The sequence below is a fragment of the Rhinoderma darwinii genome, chromosome 5 (genome assembly GCF_050947455.1).
Source record: "Rhinoderma darwinii isolate aRhiDar2 chromosome 5, aRhiDar2.hap1, whole genome shotgun sequence".
Taxonomy (NCBI): Eukaryota; Metazoa; Chordata; class Amphibia; order Anura; family Rhinodermatidae; genus Rhinoderma; species Rhinoderma darwinii.
This window is the reverse complement of record NC_134691.1, coordinates 223,553,471-223,567,596: the sequence shown is the minus strand read 5'-3', so window position 1 is coordinate 223,567,596 and position 14,126 is coordinate 223,553,471. Positions and strand designations below refer to the sequence as shown.

General features: G+C 43.2%; 1 protein-coding gene across 2 annotated transcripts in view; it reads right to left on the bottom strand.

The window, feature by feature from the left end:
- Positions 1–14,126, bottom strand: part of STAC (SH3 and cysteine rich domain) — a 330,747-nt gene that overhangs the window by 60,670 nt on the left and 255,951 nt on the right. For both annotated transcript variants that reach the window (XM_075826963.1, XM_075826964.1), the window contains exon 7: positions 8,040–8,110. In XM_075826963.1, coding sequence (XP_075683078.1) covers positions 8,040–8,110 — 71 coding nt within the window. The remainder of the gene's footprint in view (positions 1–8,039; positions 8,111–14,126) is intronic.

Genomic DNA, 14,126 nt, shown 5'->3' with positions numbered 1-14,126 from the left:
CCCTGTGAGTACATAATTAAAATATAAATACACATACTTTATATATGAACACGTCTGGGTCAGTGTATTCAAACAATATGTACATTTTCATTCAGCAAGCTCCCTCCCTACAAGCCTGCTAATAGACACAGGCCTACTGTACCTATAGGTAAATCCTGCCCTGTTGTTCATGCTTCAAGAAAGTTTTGTTGGTAAATGGTAAAAACGATAATAATAGCATTTAGTTTAACCCCTTAAGGACGCAGCCTGTTTTGGCCTTAAGGACACAGCCAATTTTTTCAAATCTTTTTCTTGTGACACATTGTACTTTATGTTAGTGGTAAAATTTGGTCGATATATTCAGTGTTTATTTGTGAAAAACACCAACATTCAGAGAAAATGTGCAAAAATTTGCATTATTCTAAATTTAAATGTATTTGCTTGTAAGACAGATAGTAATACCACAAAAAATAGTTAAATGAGAAAGAGCACCCCAACATTTATAAAGCAAATTCTTCTGAGCACGACAATAGCCTATATGTGGTAATAAACTTCTGTTTGGAGACAGGGCAGGGCTCAAAAGGGAAGGAGCACCATTTGACTTTTGGAGCTCGAGTTTTGCTGGAATGGTTTGCGGCGCCATGTCACATTTGCCCCTTGAGGGGCCAAAACAGTGCAAACCACCCAAAAGTAACCCCATTTGGGAAACTACACCCCTCAAGGAATTTATCTAGCGGTATAGTGAGCATTTTTTTGCTGAATTTATTGAAATTAGGCAGTGAAAAATCAAAATCTACATTTTTTCCACTAAAATTGTAAATTTTTTTCATTTTCACAAGGAATAAAGGAGAAAAAGCACCACACCACTTGTAAAGCAATTTCTCCTGAGTACGGAAATACCACATATGTGGTCATAAACTGCTCTTTGGACACACTGAAGGGCTCAGGATGGCAGGGTTGCTACTTGGCATGGAGATTTTGCTTGATTGGTTTTATGGGCGCCATGTCACATTTGCAGAGCCCCTGAGGTACCAGTACAGTAGAAACTTCTGAGGAGTGACTGCATTTTGGAAACTATACCCCTCAGGGCATTCATCTAGGGGTGTAGTGAGCATTTTGAACCCACAGGTGTTTCATAGATTTTATTGAAATTAGGCAGTGAAAATGAAAAATTATATTTTTTCCAAAAATATGTAGTTTTTGCTTCCAATTTTTTTTTCACAAGGGGTAATAGGAGAAAAAAAACACCACACAATTTGTTACCCAATTTGTTCAAAATGAAAGGCGCACCATTTGGCTTTTAGAGCGCAGATTTTGCTGGACTGGTGTACAGGCGCCATGTCGCATTTGCAGAGCTCCCTTAGGTTTCAGAGTAGAGTGGAATACCCTGAGAAGTGACCCCATTTAGGCACCCATCAAGGCATTTATCATTTGCCTGTACATATGACAGGGCTTAGGAGTGAAAGAGCAAATGCGCATTTGAGGCCTATTTTGGCGATTTTCGCAGCATTGGCCCACAATGGCAGGGGTCAAATGGTGAAAGAAACCCCCGAAGTGGTGACCCCAATTTTGGAAACTGTACCCCTCAGGACATTTTTTAAGGGGTGCAGTGAGTATTTTGACCCCACAGGTTTGTTTCTTTATTAGAAATGAACGTTCAGTGGATGGAGCAAAATGAAAATTGCAATTTTCCATAGGTATGCCATTTTAGTGCACAATATGTTGTTCCCAGTTCGTGCCACTGAAAACAAATACCTCATACTGTTAAGCGGGTTCTACTGGGTATGGCGATGCCATATATGTGGATGTAAACTGCTATTTGGGCACGCTGTAGGGCTCAGAAGGGGGGAGCGCCATTTGGCTTTTGGAGCGTAGATTTTGCTTAGTGGTAGTTCTGTTTGTGGTTTTGCTGGTATTTCAATTTATAATGTGGGGGCATATGTAAGTTGTGCGGAGTACATCAGGACATAAAAAGGGGGTTAATAATGATTTTTAAATAAATAATAATTCACTGATGTGTGGCCAGTGTCACACTGTTAAATGGTGTCCGATCTTATCAACTTCTGGAACACTGCACATTTTGCATCGCCATATTCTGAGAGCCAGAACTTTTTTAGTTTTTCTCCACTGAAGCTGTTGCGGAACAATATGTGGTTTTCATTGGTACCATTTTGGGGTACATACGATTTTTTGATCACTTTTTATTAAAAAAAATGGCACGTAAGGTGACCAAAAACCAGCAATTCTGATTTTTTTTGTGCCTGCACCGTGCACTATAAATGCCAATTTTACTTTATTCTGCGATACGATTACAGTGATACCATATGTACAGTGAAGGAAATAAGTATTTGATCCCTTGCTGATTTTGTAAGTTTGCCCACTGTCAAAGACATGAACAGTCTAGAATTTTTAGGCTAGGTTAATTTTACCAGTGAGAGATAGATTATATTAAAAAAAACAACAGAAAATCACATAGTCAAAATTATATATATTTATTTGCATTGTGCACAGAGAAATAAGTATTTGATCCCCTACCAACCACTAAGAGTTCAGCCTCCTCCAGACCAGTTACACGCTCCAAATCAACTTGGTGCCTGCATTAAAGACAGCTGTCTTACATGGTCACCTGTATAAAAGACTCCTGTCCACAGACTCAATTAATCAGTCTGACTCTAAGGGTATGTGCACACACACTAATTACGTCCGTAATTGACGGACATATTTCGGCCGCAAGTCCCGGACCGAACACAGTGCAAGGAGCCGGGCTCCTAGCATCATACTTATGTACGACGCTAGGAGTCCCTGCCTTGCTGCAGGACAACTGTCCCGTAGTATAATCATGTTTACAGTACGGGACAGTTGTCCTGCAGCGAGGCAGGGACTTCTAGCATCGTACATAAGTATGATGCTAGGAGCCCGACTCCTTGCACTGTGTTCGGTCCGGGACTTGCGGCCGAAATACGTCCGTCAATTACGGACGTAATTAGTGTGTGTGCACATACCCTTACCTTTACAACATGGGCAAGACCAAAGAGCTTTCTAAGGATGTCAGGGACAAGATCATAGACCTGCACAAGGCTGGAATGGGCTACAAAACCATAAGTAAGACGCTGGGTGAGAAGGAGACAACTGTTGGTGCAATAGAGTACAGAGATATTATTAATGAAAACCTGATCCAGTGAGCTCTGCACCTCAGACTTGGCCCGAGGTTCACCTTCCAACAAGACAATGACCCTAAGCACACAGCCAAACAACACAGGAGTGGCTTAGAGACAACTTTGTAAATGTCCTTGAGTGGCCCATCCAGAGCCCTGAATTGAAGCTAATCGAACATTTCTGGAGAGACCTGTAAGTGGCTGTCCCCTGACGGATCCCATCCAACCTGACAGAGCTTGAGGGGATCTGCAGAGAAAAATGGCAGAAAAACCACAAATCTAGGTGTGCAAATCTTATGGCATCATACCCAAGAAGACTGGAGGCTGTTATCGCTGCCAAAAGTGCTTCAACTAAGTACTGAGTAAAGGGTCTGAATACTTATGTCCATGCAAAATGTGAGTTTTTCATTTTTTATAAATTTGCAAATATGCAAATTCTGTTTTCACTTTGTCAAATTGTAAAAAAAGTCAAAAGGTCTGAAGACTTTCCGAATACACTGTATTACTAGGATATGCCACCAATATCTGTCCAGTGGGAGTCCAGCTGTTGTGACCCTTGACAACAACTAGAATGAAGTGACAGCGACAACAGGAAAGGTCCATGCTATAGACGTTGATCTGTGGATGTCACAGGATCTTTACAGATTCTATAATGACAGGGCCTGTTCTTCAGGACTGGCACAAAGCAAACGCGAATATGCAAAAAGCGGTCGAAAAGTGAGCCTGGAAACTATAGGCCTGTAAGTTTAACCCCTATAGGCCTGTAAAGTTTAACCGTGGGTAAAATGTTTGAAGGTTTTCTATGAGATGCTATCCTGGAGTATCTCAATGAGAATAAAGGCATAACTCCATATCTGCATAGGTTTATGAGGGATCGGTCCTGTCAAACTAATTTGATCAACTTCTATGAGGAGGTAGATCTAGACTGGACGGGATGAGTCCTTGGATGTCATATATCTTGATTTCTCCAAAGCATTTCCTACTGTGCCGCATAAAAAGTTGGTACATAAAATGAGATTGCTGGGACTGGAGGAAAATGTGTGTAAGTGGGTAAGTAACCAGCTCAGTGATAGCTATTTATCAATGGTACATACTCACATTGGGTCACTATTGCTAGTGGGGTACCACAGGGATAAGTATTGGACCCTATGCTGTTTAACATATATTTATTTATGACTTTGTAGAGGAATTTCACAGTAAAATTAAAATTTTTGCAGCTGATACAGTAATAAGTCCCTCTCTCCCTGGCCGGTGCTCTGTGCTCACCGGTTCCCAGCCCTGTCCTCTTCTGCACTTGGGAAGGGAAAGTACATGTCACCATTACATACTAAATGGGTAAAACTGACATGGAAAAGGAATTATAGTTTGTCAGCTAAACTGTAGCAACTAGTTGCATGAAGCTGCTGCGGACATAAATGCATATGACGAGAAAAAACGTTCTACCACTTTATAAATCTCTACTAAAACCGCATATGGAATATTATGTACAGCTTTGGGCACCAGTGCACAAGAAAGACAGAGTAGAGCTTGAGCTGGTACAAAGGGGGGCAACTAAAGGAATAAATGGAATGGGTAGACTACAGTACCCAGAAAGATGATCAAAAATAGGGTAATTTAATTTAGAAAAAGACAACTGCGGGGGACCTAATAACTATGTAGAAATATATCAAAGGTCAATACAGAGGTGTCTCTCATGATCTTTTTATGCCCACGACTGTAACTATAACCAGGGACAATCCCCTGCGTATAGAGTAAAGGTTTCTACACAAACATATAAGGTTAATCTTTACTGTAAGAGCAGTGAGACTATGGAACTCGCTGCCAGAGAAAGCTTCTATGGTGAATTCACTGAAAGAGTTCAAAAGGGGCCTGGATACCTTTCTTAAATGTTATAATATTAAAAGTTTAATACATTTCGTGAAACGGGTAGTTGACCCAGGAATTTATTCTTATTGCCATATTGGAGTCGGGAGAAGGAATTTTTCCCCAGGATTAGGAACATTGGCTTGGCCTCATGGGGTTTTGCCTTCCTATGGATCAACCTTGCAGAATAATAGGCTGAAATGGATGAACATATGTCTTTTTTCAGCCTTACAAACTATGACACTATGATTATTGGGGTACTATGTCATTATGAATATCAATATAAGGGCATTATGAGTGTCAATATGGGGCAGTGTCAATGTACTTATGATAGCACTTTGACTGTGTCTGTATTATTCTGATTATTAAAACACTGTTTGTCTTAGCTTGTTCTGTAACACTGGGACTATTTTGGTATGATGTATTGAGCCTTTTGCTATGTAAACAGAGTTTCTATCTTTATGAGGGCAATGTAGTTGTCAATATGGATGCAATATGGCTTTTGTTGTCTTAAACACTGTCGATGCCATTATAAAAGCAAAGTGGTATCATTATGGGGCAGTTTTAATGTCCTTTAAGGTGTATTGTGCCTATTATTATGAGTGCACTGTGGATATAAATATTTTAAATTACTTGTATTTTGAATTAATGGTGACACTATTCTGTCAGTATTATGTGACCCTATTTTGGGGGCAATTTTTACAAATTTGTTTTTAGCATAACTATTTTTGTTTTTGGTAAAAACAACCAATATCATATGTTATAATGCTGAAAATGATTGCTAAATAGTCACATGGGAGTCTTTTAGAAGACCAAATATATGACAATTGCATTAATAATAGTAAATAGCTCACGATACCAGACTTCCAACTGATTCTCACCAAAGTGTCTTCATTTTTTTTCAGTGTAGAAAAATGTCATGTCCAAACGCATCAGTTCTCTCCATGGTTTCATTAAGAGTGACTGCTTTCCATGTTTTTCTTGTCTAAATCCCTGATATGATGCCTGAGTTAATCATCCTTAAATTCATCTGTCAAGCAGTACTCTGATGTGCCATACAAGTCAACTTCAATGTCAAATAGAATTTGTTTTTATGACTTGTATTAGCATAGACATCAAATACTCAATGTTAATGCAGTAAGAATTCTAGACCATTTGAGCTGCAGGTTAATTTTGTAATGGCTAACATGGTCAGACATATCATCTTCTTTAAGCCCCAAATTATATCTTGGTGTATAAAGGAAGGAATTTGTTATCCAGTGGTTTCCAAACTAGTGGTGTCTAAAAGAATAGATGAGTGTTGCAATAATATGCACTCCCATGGCAGAATGGTGAGTGAGAGCAAATCTGAAGCTCTCTTTAGCTCCATCTCACCCCATCATCTCTTCTAAACAGATGGTCATGAGTTTTCAATCCATTTCTTTGGTGTTAACATAATAATTAAAAAGACCATGCACAATACTTATTTCTTCCCTATAGTGGTAGCTCTTGTGGGAGTCAGTTTCTAACAGCAGAAGATATTTGAAGTTGCCCCCTGTTTATGACTTACTTGTGTGCACCCTATGTGTGTGCCAACTCTGCTATCCATTCTCCTGACCCTGCATTGGTAACCAGATTACACAGTAAGGGTATGTGCACACGTAAACTGCATTTACGGCTGAAATTACGGAGCTGTTTTCAGGAGGAAACCGCTCCGTAATTTCAGACGTAATTGCTCGTACTCGCATTTTGCGAGGCGTCATTGACGGCCGTAATTTAAAGCTGTTCTTCATTGATTTAAATGAAAAACGGCTCAAATTACGTTCAAATAAGTGCCTGCACTTCTTTGACGAGGCAGTCATTTTACGCATCGTCGTTTGACAGCTGTCAAACAACGACGCGTAAATTACAGGTCGTCGGCACAGTACGTCGGCAAACCCATTCAGATGAATGGGCACATGTTTGCCGACGTATTGGAGCCGTATTTTCAGGCGTAAATCGAGGCATAATATACCTCGTTTACGCCTGAAAATAGGTCGTGTGAACCCAGCCTCAAAGCTAAATGTCCACAGTATTGAAACTGCAAAAGAATGATGTACACAGTGAAGTCATACCACAGGGATCATGAAGACAATGATATAACAGGAAAAAACTAAGATAATGCACAGTATGATGTCACCATGCACCATGATGTCTCCATGCACCATATAACAGTATGATGTCACCATGCACCATGTAACAGTAGTGATGAGTGAATAGTACCAGTAGCCATATTTATATTAACTCTTATGCCTGGCAGTAATATACTAATTTGATTTAGCTGCTATTTAATGCTGTTTAGTGTTACAAATATTACAATACAAATAATAAAGTACAGAGCAGAGATTTCTTCACTGTTGAAAGGAATACTCAGATGATGGAGTATTTTCTTAAATTGCCAGTTTACTGTTTTGCTCTTACATTGACACACAATTGAGTGGGAGTTTTGGTGGGAATAAAGCCTAGAACTTCCTCTATAACGCAGCAAAAACTTTATTTCAAACATTATCCCTTCTGCAGAAGCTACTTTTTTTTTACCAGTACAAGTAGAAGTATAGAAAATAAAACATACAAATGTTATAGATTTTGTAATATTTTTGAAATATGTTCTGTAATTTCGGGTATATTCTCCCTTGGTTGAATAAGTGATGTATAATAACAACTATAAATGTATTCTAATGCATTTAAACCTTTCAGAACAACAGATTTTACAAGAGCCTTATATATGAGATTTATCAAAATATTGCAAGGGAAAAGTGCCTAGAGCAAACAATCAGATTCCAGCTCTCGTCTTTTAGAAATCAGCAGACTGATTGGTTAGTATGGACACCGCCTCCACTTTTCATTTGCAACAGTGCTAAAAAAAATCCTTCCCAAAATCCTAGTTGCCGATAAAAACTAAGGGGTTCTGCTTTCATTTTCTGAACACACAAATATTTTTAGCTTATCTCTAAATGGAGCAATATCTTAACTATTAAATCTGTCATACATACAATTTATACATTTCAATAAATACATTTTTACCGTTGAGTTGAATTCCCTCTGTTGCAGTTCTTCATTGGAACTTTCTGTACCATTTTCTAAGTAGCTAAAAACTGGAAAAATAAAAAGACGTCATTGTTATGAACTACAGAGTAGATTAACAATAACAGTTGTAGATATAATTAAAAAATTAATGTTCCTTTTTGTTTTGTCTACAATAAAATTTTTATTCTGTCACTGAGTAACAAAGCTTGAGCCATAGTAAGCAATTTTGTATGCTATGGGGAACCATCACACAGTCACAGATGCTGCATACAAGTCCAGACAAATTCCTTCCTCTTTGCTTGTTACATTAACATGTATATGTTACCCCATAATGACACAACTGTGCTTGCAGTACCTGAATTCAGGATTACTATCAGAAATATCTAGGCCCCATCCAAGCAAATGGTCAAAGCCCCTTATTTCCATTAACCTCCATCTGGAGCCCTTTTTGTTACCATTAGTGATTACCAGGGTCGAAACAATATGGCGTGCAGAGGCTGGGCCGGCTAAAGGATTATGTGGGCCCTTGGGCTACACAGACTTAGTGGGCCCCTTTACGGGGGAACTCACGGCGGCAGTAAAACGTCAGGAAGCGGCAGTTTTTTCCCCATATAAAAGTCAGGCCCTGTTTATGCACCCATATAGAAGTTAGGCCCCCAGTTTGTGCCCCATATAGAAGTTAGGTCCTGTTAATGCCCTCATATAGAAGTTAAGCCCCCAGTTTGTGCCCCCATATAAAAGTTAGGCCCCCTTTATGTCCCCATATAGAATTTAGGCTCCCAGTTTGTATCCCCATTTATGCAGTGCCCTCTGTAGATAATGCCACAGTTCCCTCTGTAGATAATTCCACAGTGCCCTCTGTAGAAAGTGCCACAGTGCCCTCTGTAGATAGTGCCACAATGCCCTCCGTATATAGTGCCACAGTGCCCACTGTAGATAGTGCAGAACTCACCCCCTGTAGATAATACCACAGTGCCCACTGTAGATAGTGCCGCACAGCTCCCTGTAGATAGTGCCACATACACCTTCTTGTAGATAGTGCCACACACACCCTCTTGTAGATAGTGCCACACACCACCCCCTACAGATACTGCCACCCCCCTGTAGATACCGCCACCCCCGGTAGATAGCACCACACTCCCCTTCCTATAGATAGCGCCATTGGGGCTCCCTCTAGGAGTGGTATACCCAGCCAGAGCGTCCGCAATGCTCTGGCCAGAGATTCCACTCCAGTATTAGCTCCTGACGTCACTGTCCATATATGGACAGTGATGTCAGGGACTCAATCTAGAAGCGGAATCCCCGGCCAGAGCGTCGGTAACGCTCTAGCTAGGGATTCCGCTCCAGGAAGAGCCCCTGATGTGACTGTCCATACATGGATTGTCACGCCAGGGGCTCTTCCAGGAGCGGAATCAGTAGCCAGAGCGTCGACAACGCTATGGCTGGGCATAACGCTTCAGGAGGAGACTCTGACTTCACTGTCCATACATGGATAGTGACGTCAAGGGGTTCAACAAAAGCAGAATCCCCAGCCAGAGCGTCGGCAACGCTCTGGCCGGGAATTCCGCTCCTGGGGAGCCATAACGGCAGCGTAAAGCACCCAGGGGCTGAGTGGCCCCCCCAAGGGTAATGGGCCCCGGCACTTGCGCAGAGCTGACGCCTGCCTTGTGCAGAGGTACGGGCCTTGGAGCCTTTTTGTAACAAAGGAAGACATAAGTAATATAAATGACACATGCTTAGTAGGGGGGTGGCTAGTACAAATATGCATTAGGGCCCAAGAGCTTCAAATTACGCTGATTGATTTTTAAATGAAGAGGAATTAGACATTATTTATGCAGCTTCTCAGGCCCATACCATATATTTAGTGGGTTAATGGGAGAGGGGCTGGCTAGTGCAGTTACACTTAAGCAACATTAAGGGCATGATGTTGAGAATCAGGTTTACATATCACTGCCTATTAAATAAGGTCTTTTCAATTTATATGAAACTTCATAGCTCCAATGCAGTAACTATGAGCGAAATATTTGCCTGGGCCCTGACAGCAGTACGATCTATGATGCCCTGTTGGTGACCCTGCTTGGAGTAGTACACAATAGGAAAGTACACCTAGTAGAGACAGAAATTATTAGATGACAAGCCACATTCACCCTCTGAACTAATATGCTAACCCTCCTCTTAGGGTCTCTACTCATTTCTTACACAGCTCTATACTGTACAAGTCAGAACATTCATAGTAGCACAATATTATAGTTTCTTCCCATTCAAGTGAACGGGATAAAGCTACAATACTGTGCTCCGCTGCTACAAATTTGTCAACGTTGTTCGGTGCTGAGCTGTGTATGAAATGACGGGGAAGCAGCACTCGTCGGAGTACCGCAGCCCCTTTAAACAGTTGATCGTAAGACAACACCTTTAACAATAGTGCGCAGCATACGACTTATTTAAAACTTCTCAGAAAAAAAAAGGAGACTGTAATAAAGTGTATTATAGTCATGTGTGCAGTCAGATTCTTACCTCTTTAATCACTTTATTTTGGCATGCTAACTTGCCAAACTGCCAAATTTAGCATTGAGGTAGGAGACTGTTTGTAATGGAAATATGAAATTTTCCTGGCAAACAAGACTCATACCGACACAAGAGTAAGTAGATTCTAGTTCTAGTGAAACTTGTGAATGGAAAAATCATTAACATAACTACTCGCCAAGTGCACCATCCTTCAGATGGATGTAGAGGGACAGGTTACTAAAATTATCTGAAATGATATACAGTTGTCTTTTCACCAAGAAAGCAACACATATATAAGTAAGACGTTAAGGCTAGTCGAATAATAATACTGTATCATACCGCCATTTACTTGATTACAGAGAAGCTATTGAAAACATTCCAGAAGAAGAAAACTTTGAATTTCTGAAACTTAAAATGACATTCAGAAATGCTAAAGAAATCTCTGCTCATTAACTCTAGATTCCTACCAGCCATTAAAATGGTTACACTAAAGAGATTGCTTAGTGAAATATGGTTTCAACTGAGAGTAAACTGGTTTTAGGAAGAAATCAGTGGTGTAACTACCGCTGTAGCAGCCATAGTGGCTGCTACGGGGCCCGCAGCACGAGAGGGCCCATGCCGCCCGCCGGCACGGCCCCCCATGCCGATGGCTTTGCTAGCAGCCGCTACGGCTGCTACAGCGGTAGCAACGCCACATTCAACAGTATCTGCGTCCTTACTATTGAACACTATGGCAGAGCAGGGAGGTATCTCGCTGCTCTGCCAAAGGCTACAGGCCACTGGATCACGCCTACGCAAGGATCCTGTCAGCGTTGAGGAGAAGCTCCGTTCGTCACGGGAATGCGGCCTAGGTAAGTAGAATGTTTCTTTATATTGTTTGTTTGGGGGGCGATATATAGCGCTATTTATAGGGGGCTGTAAGGCACTATCTACAAGGGGAGCACTATCTTCAAGGGGGACTGTCTATAGGGGGGGGGGTGCTGTATAGCACTGTCTATGGGGGCTGTATAGCACTGTCTACAGGGGGGGCTGTATAGCACTGTCTATGGGGGGGCTGTATAGCACTGTCTACAGGGAAGGGCTGTATAACACTGTCTATAGGGGGGCTATATAGCACTGTCTACAGGAAGGCTGTATAGCACTGTCTACAGGGGGGGCTGTATACCCCTGTCTACAGGGGGGCTGTAAAGCACTGTCTACAGGGGGGCTGTATAGCACTGTCTACAGGGGGCTGTATAGCACTGTTTATAGGGGGGGCTTTAAAGCACAGTATACAGGGGGCTTTATAGCACTGTCTACAGGGGGGGCTGTATAGCACTGTCTATGGGGAGTTCTGTATAGTACTGTCTACAGGGGGAGCTGTATAGCACTGTCTACAGGGGGGGCTGTATAGCACTGTCTACAGGGGGGGCTGTATAGTACTGTCTACAGGGGGGCTGTAGAGCACTGTCTACAGGGGGGCTCTATAGCACTGTCTACAGTGGGGGCTGTATAGCACTGTCTACAGGGGGGGCTGTAAAGCACTGTCTACAGGGGGCTGTATAGCACTGTCTACAGGGGGGCTGTATAGCACTGTTTATAGGGGGGGCTTTATAGCACAGTCTAAAGGGGGGCTTTATAGCACAGTCTACAGGGGTGGCTGTATAGCACTGTCTACAGAGGGGGCTGTATAGCACTGTCTACAGAGGGAGCCGTATAGCACTGTCTACAGGGGGGCTGTATAGTACTGTCTGCAGGGGGGGCTCTATAGCACTGTCTACAGTGAGGGGTGTATAGCACTGTCTACAGAGGGGGCTGTATAGCACTGCCTACAGGGGGAGACTGTATAGCACTCTACAGGGGGATGCTGTAAAGCACTATCTACAGGGGGGGCTTATAGCACTGTCTATGGGGGGCTGTATAGCACTGTCTACAGGGGGGCTGTATAGCACTGTCTACAGGGGGGCTTTATAGCACACTCTACAGGGGTGCTGTACAGCACTGTCTACAGGGGGGCTGCATAGCACTGTCTACAGGGGGGGGGGGGGGGGTTTAAAGCACAGTCTACAGGGCGAGCTTTATAGCACAGTCTACAGGGGGGCTGTATAGCACTGTCTACATGAGGGGGGTGTATTGAAATGTCTACAGGGGGAGGCTGTATAGCACTGTCTACAGGGAAAGGCTGTATAGCACTGTCTACAGGGGGTGGCTGTATAGCACTGTCTACAGGAGGGGGCTGTATAGCACTGTCTACAGGGTGGCTGTATAGTACTGTCTACAGGGTGGGTTTTATAGCACAGTCTACAGGGGGGCTTTATAGCACAGTCTACAGGGGGGCTGTATAGCACTGTCTACAGGGGGGCTTTATAGCACACTCTACAGGGGGGGCTGTATAGCACTGTCTACAGGGGGGCTGTATAGCACTGTCCAGAGGGGGATGCTGTATAGCACTGCTTACAGGGGGCGGTATAGCACTGTCTCCAGGAGGGGGCTGTATAGCACTGTCTACAGGGGGGGCTTTATAGCACAATCTACAGGGGGGCTTTATAGCACAGTCTACAGGGGGGCTGTATAGCACTGTCTGCAGGGGGGCTGTACAGCACTGTCTACAGGGGGGCTGTATAGCACTGTCTACAGGGGGGGGGTTTAAAGCACAGTCTACCAGGGGAGCTTTATAGCACAGTCTACAGGGGGCTGTATAGCACTGTCTACATGAGGGGGGTGTATTAAAATGTGTATAGGGGGAGGCTGTATAGCACTGTCTACAGGGGTAGGCTGTATAGCACTGTCTACAGGGGTAGGCTGTATAGCACTGTCTACAGGGGGGCTGTATAGCACTGTCTACAGGGGGGGCTGTAGAGAACTGTCTACAGGGGGTCTGTATAGAATTCTGCAGGGAGATGCTGTATAGCACTGTCTACAGGGGAGGCTGTATAGCACTGTCTACAGGGGGCTGTTTTGCACTTTCTACAGCGGGGGCTTTATAGCACTGTCTACAGGGGGGGCTGTATAGCGCTGTCAACAGGGGGATGCTGTATAGCACTGTCTACAGGGGGGAATGTAAAGCACTGTCTACATGGGGGCTTTATAGCACAGTCTATAGGGGGGCTGTATTGCACTTTCTACAGGGGGGCTTTACAGCACAGTCTACAGGGGGGCTTTATAGCACACACTACAGGGGGGCTGTATAGCACTGTCTACAGGGGCTGTATAGTACTGTCTACAGGGGGGTTGTATAGCACTGTCTACAGGGGGGTTCTATAGCGCTGTCTACAGGGGGGCTTTATAGCACACTCTACAGGGGGGGCTGTATAGCACTGTCTACAGGGGGGGCTGTATAGCACTGTCTACAGGGGGCTGTTTTGCACTTTCTACACTGGGGGCTTTATAGCACTGTCTACAGGGGGGGCTGTATAGCGCTGTCAACAGGGGGATGCTGTATAGCACCGTCTACAGGGGGGGCTGTATAACACTGTCTACAGAGGGGGATGTAAAGCACTGCCTACACGGGGGCTTTATAGCACAGTCTATAGGGGGGCTGTATTGCACTTTCTACAGGGGGGCTTTATAGCACAGTCTACAGGGGGGGCTTTATAGCAC